Raw genomic sequence first — 15,777 nt, forward strand, 5'->3', positions numbered from 1 at the left:
TTTAAAAACACTTGGCTATATTTATTGGGCAACATATTATAGAAGGTCTCATGTTCTTAAAATTTTTTAAACTTACATTCCTATGTAAGTTACCTGAATGGAGAATTATTTTGTATTTCATATCTCAACAAGTACTTATACATATTTCTTTTTCAGGTGACATGATTGTTTTGAGCACAGTATTGAAAACCTTCACAGACTTTGCATACAACCTACTTTTAAATATCATATATGTTTTGAGCAATGATGGCATATCATTGGTTCTCAGATATTAGTATGGATCAGAAATCACCTAGAAGGCTTATTAAAACAAAAATTCAGGGCGAGTTAAGAAGATCCGCGTGGGGCCTGAGACTGTGCATTACTAACAAGTTCGCTGTTGATGCTGATGCTGCTGGTCTGAGGACCACATACACTTTGCAAGAACTGATATAAACAGAAATAGAATTTTTATCAGGTTGTTGATAAAAATTCTGAGAATTCCAAATTATACACAACATGTAAGAAACAAAATAACCACCAACATCCAAGTGATAACAAATTATTTTCTTATTAATTATTAAAGCAAAATAGTTCTACTTATGTTATTAACTTTTCAGGTAATTAACAAATTTAAAATTCAAAGTATCCTGGATGCCAAAGAATATTCATGTACTTAATTTCATTTCAGCAAACATAATATTTGTTATAAAATAAAATAATATAAAATCATAATATAAAAACTGCAAGTAAAAATTTTTAACTATCCGCACATGGACATGCATGCGTTATTGCAGTATTTTGATACAATATCAACATAAAAACTTGAACACTCTTCAACCGAAGATATTTCAAACTGAGTATCAGAATATAAATCAGTGAACAAATTGCCTGTGATTAGATGACAGGTAGACTTAGATTACATCTTTTGGTTGAAAATATTACATTATTTCCTACTTCATTAAAATCTAATTTCTTATCATGGTGAATATCTCAATATCTCAATATATTATACTATTTATTGATGAACTCCAAATACGTTCTTGATTCTCTGATTCTGGACTGCTCCGATGTTATGTGCTTAATATTGTGGGAAGAAAACCCTGTAGAACTAAATAATGGTTAAAAAAAAAAAAACTCTGAAAATGTAAAATACATTTCTATAGTCTTAGATGCCTTAACTTTTCTGCATAAAACTTTTCTGCAATAAGTATGTTCAATAATTTAGTTCCTTTGTTTATATTACTGAATATTACCTTGCATACCTTATATTTTGATGTCTTCTATATATGGGTGCTATGTCTGATGTATCTTATAAATGGAGATCAATCTTTATTAAAGTCTTCTGTATGGTTAATAATTATGTAAGATTTTTATTGGACTCAATTCAAATTTCTAAGTATAAGTTTTATGGTTTTAATTTTGGGCATTTTCCAGTGGCACTGAAATTTATGTTCTGGCACGAGCAGCAGGACACACTCAAGTGCAATCAAGGTAACGAGGCAGGTGTCAGCCATGCCACCTTGGGAATCAGTCTTTCTGGTTACAATAACCTCAAAGTCACTCTCACATCCACATTCCAAGCTTCTTAGTTCATTGACCTCTATGTCCGACCTCTCCTAGAGATTTATAATCAAGACATTATTATTGTTGTTTTCTGTAACTCACATACTTACAATCAGGTGGCATTTTTTCCAAAAATATCTTGTAATATTCTTTCAGGAGTTCAAAATTTTCTTGATTAATACATTCTTGCAAGGAGACATCTCCAAATCTAAAAACAGAAAAACGAAAACTGTTATGGGTTATAAAATAGCACCAGAAAGTAACACTTTTTACTTTATAGTTTTAAATCAATGGCAATAATTTCCTAAGGAAGGAGTCTCTCATTTTTTAAGGTACATTGCACAATGGTGATTTCCAACATATTCCATAAGCTCAACTTTTTTTTCTGTAAACTCCCACATATGAGTGAGAATGTGCAGTATTTATCTTTCTGTACCTTTCTTATTTCACTAAACATAATGTCTTCCTTGCTGGGGTAATATTAGTGTTACGGGCTGAATGTTCGTGACCTCCTCAAATTCTTATATTGAAGCCCTAACCCCCAATGCGGCTGTATTTAAAGATGGATCCTCTAAAGAAGTAATTAAGGTTAAATGAAGTTACAAGAGTGAAGCCCTGATTTTATAGGATTAGTGTCCTTACAAAAAGAGATACTAGAGAGTTCCCTCTTTCTCTATACTCGCACAAAGAAGAGGTCATGTGAGCACACAGGGAGGCTGCAAGCCAGGAAAAGAGCCCTCATGAGGAATCAAACTGGCCAGACCTTGATCCTGGACTTCTCAGCCTCCCGAACTGTAAGAAATAAATTTCTGTTGTTTAAGCTGCCCAGTATATGGTATTTTGTTTTAGTAGCCCAAGCTGACTAACAATTATTATTGACTTATTTAAGAATGGTCATGTATAACATATGTTTTGATTTGGCCTACACATACAGTAGAATATTACACCTAGGTTACATAGCATATCTAGCATGTAGATATTGCCTGTTAAGACTCAAAATTCAGAATCAGCAAAAATTAGGTTCAGAGCAGAGAGAAGTGATTTGCTCACATCAATAGTTGGTTGATACCAGAGTGCTATTCAAATTCAGCCTTTCTGCTTCTCTCAGTGTTTTTCCCTACTTTGCCATTTTGCCTGCTTTTCAAGCCTTGGTTGTCCCGTATAGCTTCCAGGTGTGAAAAAAAAAACAAACAAAAAAAAACGCATTTTGAAAAAAAATATGCATTTTTTAATATGCAAGAGAGATGGAAAGGAAGGAAGGGACACCTTTTAAATAAAGTGACTGACATCTAAAACAGTCATAATGACATGAATGATGCAAATTAGTCCAATCTGGAAGCCTTGAAAATACAATGCTAACTAGTCCTTGAAAAGTCTGCAAATGGAAGTCTCTCAGCTCTCTCAAGATCACACTTACAGGCTTTAATTTATTAATTCAAATCCAAAACATTCTCTACTCTAGTGTATCAAAGAAGAGACAATTTAGAGTGCTGCTTCTTTTTTCTCCCAGGTTTATAATTTATGTTCAGAATTATCATTCACCTCAAACACTGAATTTGCTGTGAGACAAATATAGATAAATAAATGGAATATAATCTGATTTTAGATGCTGATTTTCAAAAGTGCTTAATTATCAAAGAAAACATGTTGTACAATACAGAGAATAAAATTATATTCTGGTTTTGCATACTATAAGAAAAGAGATTAAAAGCTTCTACACAGTTTGAAATTAAACATGTAATACAAAGCTTTGTCATCTACTTTGTAACTGGAAAATAAGAATTAGAAAAAACTGTTGTCCAGGAAATATCTTTTAGGTAAGAGGGAGAGAAAGAGAAATAGTTTGAAAATAACAGATACCAACAAGCGTCTTGACCATCACTGAAATTCAAAAAACTCTACTGGAGCAGTATTTCTAGGTTAGTAAAAATCATTAATAAAGACCTAAAATATACTTAACAAGTCATGGCAAGATATATGCTAGGCAATTTTAAACTTTCACCTATGAGGAAAGGAGACATTTGGAGATTGAATTATAGACAAGAAAGCATTTTAAATGCCAAAGACTATCAAATTCTCCAAAATTCTGCCTGTGGGGGAACTTCTCTAGCCAGGCCTTACAGCAAGATGATAACTTCTTTCTATAAAATCTCTTAAAAATGTATTCTATGAACTTTAACTGTTATCTACATGTGAACCATGTAAGATATAAAAATATGTCTACTCTGCTCAGAAAAGTGTTTTTTGAGAGTGACTCGTTTGTTGTTTTGACTAAGCAAGTCATTATAAAAAGATGTACTAACATTACCCAATAATAACTATTGCAATAAGTAAAAAAGGGAAAAATAAACTGTGTTTTAGATCAAAAAAATTTTGACACAATTAACTGAGTTTACAATGTTGATATATATATAAACATAAAAAATTCTAAAATTGATATACACGTAAGTATTTGGAAATATCAAGAAAGTTAATCCGTGTGAATACTTGGTGGTATTGACATCAACATTTTCCTCAGTGTTTTTGACACATTTAAATTTGATTTGGTGCAGGATTCCTTAAATATGAATATTATCTTGCTATATCAAACAACTTGGTATAAATTAAAAGGAAATGTGACACACAGATCTAAGCTCTATATGCAGAAACATGTGCAATTTTTCAGCATACTCTAAAAACAAAAAAAAAAGGAAAACGGAAGTACCAATCTTATACCTGAATCTTACCTCTCAGCAAGAGTTTGCTGTTCATTGATTCCAACATTAAAAAGTACTGGATACACATGAAGCAACTGTCCTTCTTTAATCTGTAGAGGTAGCAACTCAAACATTCTAGCTGGAAGCTTGACCTCTACCACATAATGTTCACTGAAGAAAGAGGAATACAAAGAGAAGGAGCATTACTTATTTCACTTGGTTTATGTTATTTTAATTGGAAAGAAACAATAAAAGAGTTGGAATAATATAGCACTAATTTAAGTTTTTGGCCACTGTGTTCCTATTTTGCTTATTTTCTGTCATTGATTCATTCAAGAATCATTCACTCATTTCATTATTAGATTACCTGGCATAAAGAATTGTCAGGATTTGCTTACATGTATGATTTCTCTACATTACACTAAGCTCCTTTAGGGAAGGAAAAATATTTAGTCCATTTCTATATTCTCAGGGCCATGTGCATAGATAACCTCAATATTTTTTTCTTGGTTTAATTATTTTTAAAATTCAGTCAGGCCCAAGAATAAGAAAAATAATTTAATGATAGATTTTTCAATATAGTGAAGCCTAACAAACAAAATAACTTATAATATTTTTGGGGCATGGCCTGATTGTTGTGGTTATTGATGAACTTCCCTGTTTGTGATGGCCTGATGGAAATGTAATGGTTTAATTATTTAAGGTGTAACCTTTGGTAGTCCTGATCATTTTGTAACATTAGCATATCACGGAAGCATTGTTCATTTGAAATTTCTATTAAAAATTACCCCTAATGTTTAATATTGAAAATTTAAATTAGAATTCATAAAATATGGTAAACAAGAATAGCTGATTATATATTTAGAAACCTGGCATCTTCTGATGGCGTGTGAATTAAGTAGAGAGTTTTGCCCAGAAATTAGAAAAATCCATGTGTTTCCAGAACTATAAAGACTGGTGGGGCTGTAACAAATGTACTGAGGAAAAAAGCACAGGGCAAAGAGTGCGTCTCTTTGTTAAAATATTTTTAATTTTTCCTAGTATAATATTATTGATAAACTATGAATGATTGACTCAGAGACTGATTTTTCCTAGCTATAAACTAGAAAACTGGAGAATACCATGAATCCAGCAAGCAGGGATGTTAGTATTACCCTCAAATGAATGGACACATTATTTTTCTTTGTTTAATTGCTCTCAGTGCCCTTTACAATAGTCTGGCTAACAGAGGGCTGATATTTATTTTAAGTCTTTCAAGAATATGAGAAGCATCAATGAGTCAGTTCATGTTTAAAAGTTGCTCTGAAGGTGAATCACATTATATAGTTTCTTTGTGATAACTTTTTATCAGCTTATTAAGATATAATTTACATAAACTCATGCATTTTAAGTATATAATTTAGAGTTTGAGCAAATTTACAGAACTGCCCAACCATGACCATAATCCAGTTCCAGAACATTTTGTTCACCTTAAAAAGATCTCTCTTGCCTGTTTGCAGTCAATCCTATTCCCACTGCCAGCCCCAGGAAGCTGCTCTATTACATCTCTCCAGATTTTACTCTCCTGCATATTTCATATAAATGGATTCATACAATACATGGTATTTTCTGTCTGGCTTTTTTCACTTAACAAAATGTTTTTGTAGTCATCTGTGTAGTAGCATGTGCCATTAGTTTGTTCCTTTTTATTGATGAATAGCATTCTATTGTATAGATGCAGAACATTTTGTCTGTGCATTCATTAGTTGATGGACACTTGGATTATTTCATGATTTTGACTATTATGAGCAATGCTGCTATGAACATTCAGGTATAAGCTTTTCTGTGGACATATGTTTCAATTTCTCTTGGGTATATACTTAAGAGTCATATGGTAATTTTATACTTAACTTTTTTTAAGAAACTGTTTTAAAGTGTCTGTACCATCTTACACTCCCATCAGCAGTATATGAGGTGTCCAGGTTTTCCACATCCTCATCAACACTTGCTATTATCTAATTAAGAAATTACCTTGTTATTATTTGATTATGATGATTCTAGCATGAATGAATTGGCATTTAATTGTGGTTTTAATTTTATTCTGCTGACGACTAATGATGATGAATATATTTTCATGCACTCATAAGCCATTCGTGTATCTTTATTTGGTGAAATATCTATTCAAACTTTTTGCCCATTTTTAAAAAGTTAGATTTTTTTTGTCTCATTATTATTGAGTTGTAATTTTTTAATATATACTCTGATTACAAGTTTCTTTCCCATTTCTCTCTAACATGAAAAGTGAGAGAAAAAGTGAGAGAAAAGTGAGAGAGTAAAAAGCTCTCCCTTTTGTACATGTATGTTTTCATTGTGACCTGAAAATATTTCAACTTTTACTATTTTCTTTTATTTTTTTTAAACCTTTCAAATTTTAACTAACACCAGAATAGTTGAAATTTGGAGGATTTCTGATTAAAATGACTTAGTACATAGGGCATCATTTTTCTGTTGGAGGCCTATTCAACATAACATCACTTTTTAAAATTATTTCTGATATTTTGCCCATCATACACTGACTTCAAAGCTATATTTAAAATCCTTCTGGGAAATCTCACAGTCTGAGAGGTAAATTGTCAAAAATAATTAAGAAAAATGGTAGAACAGGCCCCCGACATAGGAATATATCTCTCCTAGAATGTTGCTGCTTTTATCCAAATTTAATTTCAAGTCATCTCAAGAATTATGACGCTATTAACCGAATGATTCCCGCAAAAGTAAAAACATCCAGAGCTTTAGACTTGACAGTAATAAAGATAAAAATGTGCTTCCTATTCACACCATTATTTTGAATTTCTCATATTTCATGGGAGATCATTATCGTACTCACCTAACTAAAATTTACCAAACGTTTGTGAGACTTCCACGAGTTTCTTAAGACATTCCCCTGTCAAATCACCTATATTTATATCACACCCAAAAGGGAAAGAGAACAAAAGAAAAATTCCCAAACCAAATCTGAATTCTTTGTCAGGAATTAACACACATGTCTAACAGAGCTTGGTCTGTAGAAACTGGGCCCCACTTACCGCCTTCCTGTTATAACTGGCAAGACATCACGGGATTTGGCTTCAATTATTCTAAATGCTACTTTCTTCAGATCTGAAATGCCAACTGCCATGTCTTCTAGCATTCCGATTTCATCACCTACACAAAGGAAAACGTGCCTAGTTACAAACATGCTATTTGAATCAAATGTCACTAGCCCCTATACTTCCCTGCTGGAATTTGTTCTAACATTTTAGTGAATGAGTTTCTGAATGAAGTAAATTTATTTTAAATGCTTCTCCTCAGAGGGTGAAGGTTTTCATCTGTGAAATAAGAACCATTTCAATGGACTCCAGAAGTCAATGTATCCTTTGAGGGAAGGAAGATTGTACATATTTGCTGGGAGGCTAGAGAGAGGTTTTAACCACTTTATTTAACAAATTATCATACAGATTTCTATCCATTGTCAGGAAGGATATTTGGTTTCTAGAAATAACAGAGATGGCTAAATTGATGATCACTGACCCTGGCTCATGCTAGTTTTACATCTTCATACACTGACAAATAAAGCCTGGGGGGAGAAAATTAAGTTTCTAGATCAGTGCTATCCAGTGGAAATACAAAGTGAGCCACATATGTAATTTTAATTTTCCTGGTAGTCATATTTTTAAACAATAAAATGTAAAAAGGTGAAATTAATTTAAACAATATATTTTACTTAGCCCAATATATTAAAAAATACCATTTTTGACTGTAAATCAATACAAAACTATTAAGTATTAATACAAAGTTATTTTTCACTAGTCTTTGAAATCTGGTGTGTGCATCTAGTACATATTGATTTGTACAGACACATTTCAAGTGCTCAATAGCCACATGAGGCTACTGTATTGAATAGTGCAGTTCTTGACATTGGAGGGTTGAGACTTTCAAATTCAGTCATTGGAACTGGTGGCAAAGAGTCTTTTATACTAAAAAAGCCAGATGGCTGCTCAGGAGTCCACTCTGAAATAATTCATAATTCTATTTTCAAAACATAACTGGAAGCAAAAGTAAGTTACAAGGTGAACAAATGCAAAAAACTAGAAGCTACTTTATTTCTCCAATACTTGGTGCAACAAAGGTTTATGTCTCATTTTTACGTTTACCTGAAATATTTATGGGTTAAATATCCTTATGAATTGGAATATAATTTTAACATGTACTAAAGCAATACTCACTGTATGTACTTAGCAGTCCTTCATACTGTACTATCAACCCCACCGTGTGAAGCTGCTGTAGGAAGCCAGGGTCATGCAAACTTGTATGTAATTTGATGATAAAACCACAGACCAATCCAGCAAGCTAAAGAAAAAGTTAAAGAAATTTACTAGGGTCAGTGAACTTAACAGTTTAATTTTAAAATATTTTAAGACTTTTGAAGCTTCACAGGTTTAATTAAAATTTATCAAGTATGTGTAACAAAACTACAGCTATTAAAATATACATATTAAAGCAAGTTGACAGCCTTTGATCTAGCAAGGTGGTGTGTAAAAGTCTTGGGGGAGGCTGTACTGCAAAATGGGAAAGAACATGTACTTTGGAGTCAGGTTGATGTGTCTTCAAATCTTATGTCTACCATTGCTAACAGTGAACCCATAAAAACTTATTTCACACCTCCAATTCTTCTTCTTTATATTATTTTTTGCACATGTATAATAGAGACACTAGTACTCCTTTCAGAGTCATTGAAATGACACAGCGAAGAAACATGTATAAGGCAGAGCATAAGGCCTGACTCCTGGTTTGCCACTGGTCCAACCATGAAATGGTGCGGGAAAGGAACAATTTGGTTAAAATACTCCCCATAATGTTTAGAAAGAGAGGCCTTCTGTCTCTTTCCCTTCCTGTGCTCTTTCTATAAATCTGCACCATGTGGGTAGAGGCAGGTGGGGAGGAGGAAGGCACCAGCATAGCTACTGCGATGGAGTCTGGCCTCAGCATCATCAAAAGTGCTGGGTGTAGGCAAAGGAGGGGAACCTGTCAAACCTCCTACTTAGGCCTTACTGCCCTGTGAATTATTTTACAAACAAATTAAGAGATCATTGTGAATCCTGTCCCAGGATTCATGGGGAAGCTGTATCAACGAGGGGTGTCAAACAGATCCCTTTTCCCAGTCCTAGCTGCTTACCTGCAGCACAAGGCAGCAGTCCCTTCCCTTACGCTGTACATTTCAGAAACTTGGCCATCTCTTTTCAGAAAGAAATATTTAAAGTCTCATACAAACTGTTTCCATTTGATATTCAGCCCATATTTATTGTAAATAAGAAAAATCGGGTATCAAAACTTTAAGAAAAAGATCTCTTTAAAAATAGAACTGTCAAAAGAAGAACTCTAACTTCCTCATCAAGGATAGGATGTTAACAATGCAGCACTGGGCTGTCCTAACAACAACAACAGGCACCTACTGCTTGACTGAAGACGATGTCTCTCCTTAGAGTCAGCATCAAACACTGGGGCAAGCTGTATGCGAGTTCCTGAAGCAGCACGAACGTCAGGGACTGCTTGGCTCGGTTCACCACTTCTCCCATGCAGTCCTTCAGGGTAAGGATGAGGGGATACAACTGTTCATACCAGTCCTCTGGGGGGAGGGGGGTGTAAGAACAGTGGGATAGATGAAAGAAGATCTTGGAATTTTGAGCCAATTTATTTCTTTTTTCAGTGAAGTTATACATACTATTAAGGACTCACAAAGATTGGATTTGAAGAGCTCCAATTCAAACCTCTCCCCTTAACTCCGATGTCTATAGCCAGTGCCCCACTGGATCTCTCCACCTGGATGTATTTCACATATTCATAGAAGAACTCCTTTCTGCTCTCATCTCTAATCTGGGCACTGCCTGTATCTTAGTGAGTGGTGCCACCAAACTCTTCCCATGCTGTAAAAAAGATTTACTGGGCTTCTCCTTCTATAGTTTTCACATTTACGTGATTATTAAATTAGTTCTACTACTGTAATAGCCCATCAAACACTCATCTTCCCCTCCCCCACCATCACTTATTAGGCTCCTTGGACAACTTCCTACTCCACTCCTTAACTGATCTCCCTTCCTCCAATCACACTGCACTCCAATCCCTTCAAAATAGTGCTTTTATTCTTTTATTTATTTATTTATTTATTTAATTTTTTTTAAGTTTTATTTTGTCGATATACATTGTGGCTGATTATTGCTCCCCATCACCAAAACCTCCCTCCCTTCTCCCTCCCCCCCAACAATGTCCTTTCTGTTTGCTTGTCGTATCAACTTCAAGTAGTTGTGGTTGTTATATCTTCTCCCCCCCCCCGGTTTTGTGTGTTTGTGTGTGTGTGTGTGTGTGTGTGTGAAATTATTTATTAATTTTTAGCTCCCACCAATAAGTGAGAACATGTGGTATTTCTCTTTCTGTGCCTGACTCGTTTCACTTAATATAATTCTCTCAAGGTCCATCCATGTTGTTGCAAATGGCAGTATTTCATTCGTTTTTATAGCTGAGTAGTATTCCATTGTGTAGATGTACCACATTTTCCGTATCCACTCATCTGATGATGGACATTTGGGCTGGTTCCAACTCTTGGCTGTTGTAAAGAGTGCTGGATGAACATTGGGAAACAGGTATACCTTCGACTTGATGATTTCCATTCCTCTGAGTATATTCCCAGCAGTGGGATAGCTGGGTCGTATGGTAGATCTATCTGCAATTGTTTGAGGAACCTCCATACCATTTTCCATAGAGGCTGCACCATTTTGCAGTCCCACCAACAATGTATGAGAGTTCCTTTTTCTCCGCAACCTCGCCAGCATTTATCGTTCAGGGTCTTTTGGATTTTAGCCATCCTAACTGGGGTTAGATGGTATCTCAATGTGGTTTTGATTTGCATTTCCCGGATGCTGAGTGATATTGAGCATTTTTTCATATGTCTGTTGGCCATTTGTATATCTTCCTTAGAGAAATGCCTACTTATCTCTTTTGCCCATTTTTTAATTGGGTTGCTTGTTTTCTTCTTGTAAAGTTGTTTGAGTTCCTTATATATTCTGGATATTAATCCTTTGTCAGATGTATATTTTGAAAATATTTTCTCCCACTCTGTTGGTTGTCTTTTAACTCTTTTAATTGTTTCTTTTGCTGTGCAGAAGCTTTTTAGTTTGATATAATCCCATTTGTTTATTTTTCCTTTGGTTGCCCGTGCTTTTGGGGTCGTATTCATGAAGTCTGTGCCCAGTCCTATTTCCTGAAGTGTTTCTCCTATGTTTTCTTTAAGAAGTTTTATTGTTTCAGGGTGTATATTTATTTATTTATTTATTTATTTATTTATTTATTTTATTTTTTATTTTTTATTTTTTTATTTTTTTATTTTATTTTATTTTATTTTTTATAAGGATCAGGGTGTATATTTAAATCCTTAATCCATTTTGAGTTGATTTTAGTATACGGTGAGAGGTATGGATCTAGTTTCATTCTCCTGCATATGGATATCCAGTTATCCCAGCACCATTTGCTGAACAGGCAGTCCCTTCCCCAGTGAATAGGCTTGGTGCCTTTGTCAAAGATCAGCTGGCAGTAAGTGTGTGGGTTGATTTCTGGATTCTCTATTCTATTCCATTGGTCAGTGTGTCTGTTTTTATGCCAGTACCATACTGTTTTGGTTATTATAGCTTTGTAGTATAGCTTAAAGTCAGGTAGTGTTATGCCTCCAGCTTTATTTTTTTTGCTCAGCATTGCTTTGGCTATGCGTGGTCTTTTATTGTTCCATATAAATGTCTGGATAGTGTTTTCCATTTCTGAGAAAAATGTCTTTGGGATTTTGATGGGGATTGCATTGAATTTGTATATCACTTTGGGTAGTATGGACATTTTCACTATGTTGATTCTTCCAATCCAAGAGCATGGGATATCTTTCCATCTTCTTGTATCCTCTCTAATTTCTCTCAGCAGTGGTTTGTAGTTCTCATGATAGAGATTTTTCACCTCCTTGGTTAACTCAATTCCTAAGTATTTTATTTTTTTGGTGGCTATTGTAAATGGGCAGGCTTTCTTGATTTCTCGTTCTGCATGTTCACTATTGGAGAAAAGTAATGCTACTGATGTTTGTGTGTTGATTTTGTATCCCGCTACTGTGCTGAAATCATTTATCAACTCCAAGAGATTTTCCTGTAGAGGCTTTAGTCTTTTCGATATATAGGATCATGTCATCTGCAAACAGGGACAGTTTGACTTCATCTTTTCCAATATGGATGCCCTTTATTTCCTTCTCTTCTCTGATTGCTCTGGCTAGTACTTCCAACACTATGTTGAATAGGAGTGGTGAGAGTGGGCATCCTTGTCTAGTTCCTGTTCTTAAAGGAAAAGCTTTCAGCTTTTCCCCATTCAGGATGATATTGGCAGTGGGTTTGGCATATATGGCTTTAATTATGTTGAGATATTTTCCCTGTATACCTAACTTATAGAGGGTCTTTGTCATGAATGAGTGCTGAACTTTATCAAAAAAAAAAAAAAATAGTGCTGTTAGCAGGATGTTAGAATCAGTTTGAACCCCGTTCTATCACTCACTCTATCCTCTTTACTTCAAATATTTAAAAAACACCAAAGCATTTAGAATAAAGCACAAACTCAGGAAGATCCTCCATTATCTGTCCTCTGCCCACTCATTCAATGTCATCTCTCAGAACTTCATTTGCAGTCTTGAGTTCCAGGTGAATGGAGCAACGTATTTCCCCAAACCTGTCCCGCTCTCTCATTACAGCATCTTTGCAAATCCCATTTCCTCTCCTAAATACTCTTTCTCTCCTGATCTTTCTAACAAACCCTTTATCTTCTCTGCAAACTCAATTCAGGATTTCTCTTCTCCAGAAAGTCTTCCTTGATTTCCTACCTACTTCCCTTTCTTGTTCCTAGAAATTTGGGTTGAATTTACTTCCTTTCGTACCCACAGCTTTCTGCCCTTACTGTTTTAGGACTTCTCATGCATTGTTATTTTTCCTCTGCAAGAAAGGGAGCTCAAGAAGGAAAAAAATATATATTTTTATTCACTGAATCCCCAGAATTTAGCACAGCACCTAGCACATATAGTACTCAGTAAGTTTTAATTGAATGAGTTATGTTACAACAAATAAAACAAAAGTTTTTAAAGATATAGATAAATATGAGAAAATTAAGTTTTTGACATCTTATTCAAAAAAATAAGATGCAAAATTGAAACCATCCATGCTATTTGTATGTCTAGATTTCTAACATGCATCAATGATTTTGGCATGATATAGAAACACTTTATATTCTTATTTCAGTTTATTTGGAAATCAAATCCCTGACAAATGTCATATATAAATTCTGGACTGTGTGACATTCCATTAATATATAAATAAATTAACAGTAGGATGACAAACACAGTAATATGAATGGATGCACACTGAAAAATCAATTATAAAGCAGTGCCTGAAATGATATGATCTTCTCAGCTCAAAAGCATAAGCATCATCACGAATGATGTGAGTGGTCACTGACCAAGTAAGACCTTGAAAGAGTTATAGGGAACAATAAAAAGAATCATAATCACTATTGTACCACGTCCACTGTCACCTATTTATTTTATGGCGCAGTTGAGAAGATGAAATAAACCAAAATGGTTGAAAGGATAATTAATGACCCCAACTTAATAAAACTATATGCTCTGTAAAAGCTATGTGATTGCCTATGTAAATGCCTATGTGATGCTATCATGTAAAATACATTAGAAAGGCTAGTAGTTCTCATTTTAAAAATACTGTAGACTTAAATGTTACTATAGAATAAAAAATGCCAGAGAAAGGGGAATTCAATGGAGGCCTGTTAAATCTGTAATTATTTAATAAAGAACATACTTACAGGCAGCCTAGGATGAAATATGAACAATTTAAACAAGCACTGGTTAACTATTGATTCTGATGTCATTGCTATTTGGAAAAGGAAAAATGAAGGTACATCTGACTTATTTCCAGAATAAAAGACACATCAGTAGACACCAAGAAGAAATATTTTATATTCCTGCATTTTTTTCATGTTTGCATTCTTTTATCTCACATTCACTCTCTCACTCTTTTGTGTTGTTCTCATTGTTAATGATTAGACTAATATTCACACATGGGAAGACACTAGGAAAAGTTTTCCATGCATTGACCCAGATGCAGACCTTAAAAGATAACAGACTGCAAAACCAATTTTGTTGTGTTCTTATTTCTGCAGAGATACGATTCTGCTGAAGTCCCAAACATAAAATAAAGCCTGTGTGCAGTAGGTGGCGCTACTTTATCAGGCTGAAGTAGAACTACTTCCATGCAAGTAACTGATTTTTACTTTTTATACATTTGCAAAGTTCCCAAACAACATGTCTTTATTGTCTAAGTACCCTGCATCATACTATCCTGTGTCAGGTGGCCGATAACTTAGTCATGAATGTGATATACATTTTCTAGTTAGAAAACAAAAGTTAATGTAGCTGCCCACTTTTTTCTCTTGAAAGAGATTAAATGATACTTGATATTTGTTATTGAAACTTGATATTAAATTCAAATTAAATATAATTGTTGTTTTTTTCTCTAAGGTCATTAAAAGAGGAAACTACAGATTTCCTCATTAGCATCAGAGCAATTTCTTTACTCATTTCTAAATTCATCCTCACACTTATTCAAGCAAGTGATTCTTAATTTAATCATTAATTGCAATCAAATAAACCAAAACCAAAAATGTATGATTTCCAGTTTTAGTAGAATAGAAGTGGAAATGTGGGGGAAAAAAGAAAAGAAAAGAAAAGAAAAGAAAGGAATACATTGATATCTTAAACCTAGGAATATTGCTATATACTTTGGATACCAACAATATTCCAGTGTTCCCATTTAGTTTAATTATGTATACTGTTTATGGCTAAAATTTAAGGAAAATGGCAAGATAGGAAAACATTATGAGTAAGAAAGTTACAAGTTGTTTTTGTTTTTGTTTTTTTTTTTGTCTTTTTCGTGACCGGCACTCAGCCAGTGAGTGCACCGGCCATTCCTATATAGGATCCGAACCCGGGGCAGGTGTCGCTGCGCTCCCAGTGCCGCACTCTCCTGAGTGCGCCATGGGCTCGGCCCAAAATTACAAGTTTTTAATCAAGGTAGATTGTCTTAAAGATACAGTAAGAGCAGTGAGCCTTCTATGAAGAAGCATAAGTGAGAAAGATAAAAGTACATTTTTTCTAGAAAAGAAACAATTTAAGGTCAGCAGAATAAAGAAAAATTGCAAATGCAAATTGTAATGACTACAGGTTTTGTTCTCTGTTAACATCTGTTCAGCGTAAATCTCAGGTTCTGAAGTAAACACAATGGGCTATGACAGGCCAAAGAAAGGCCAAAGTCAGTTTATAAATGACCTTTTTGCTCCAATGAACATTCCAAATCATTCTCACGAAGAAACAGAAAACGCTTCCTTTTACATTTTTTTCTCTTTTAAAAACATTTTTGAGGAAAGAATAAAAGCTCCA

At 34.2% G+C, this 15,777-nt stretch overlaps 1 protein-coding gene across 4 annotated transcripts in view; it reads right to left on the reverse strand.

Annotated features, from left to right (window-relative positions):
* Window positions 1–15,777, reverse strand: part of INPP4B (inositol polyphosphate-4-phosphatase type II B) — a 349,938-nt gene that overhangs the window by 86,558 nt on the left and 247,603 nt on the right. For all 4 annotated transcript variants that reach the window (XM_063108552.1, XM_063108553.1, XM_063108554.1 and 1 more), the window contains 5 exons: window positions 9,713–9,885; window positions 8,486–8,609; window positions 7,307–7,424; window positions 4,272–4,412; window positions 1,656–1,753 (listed from right to left, as the gene is read on the reverse strand). In XM_063108552.1, the coding sequence (XP_062964622.1) occupies window positions 1,656–1,753; window positions 4,272–4,412; window positions 7,307–7,424; window positions 8,486–8,609; window positions 9,713–9,885 (654 nt within the window). The remainder of the gene's footprint in view (window positions 1–1,655; window positions 1,754–4,271; window positions 4,413–7,306; window positions 7,425–8,485; window positions 8,610–9,712; window positions 9,886–15,777) is intronic.

The sequence above is a fragment of the Cynocephalus volans genome, chromosome 9 (assembly GCF_027409185.1).
Source record: "Cynocephalus volans isolate mCynVol1 chromosome 9, mCynVol1.pri, whole genome shotgun sequence".
Taxonomy (NCBI): Eukaryota; Metazoa; Chordata; class Mammalia; order Dermoptera; family Cynocephalidae; genus Cynocephalus; species Cynocephalus volans.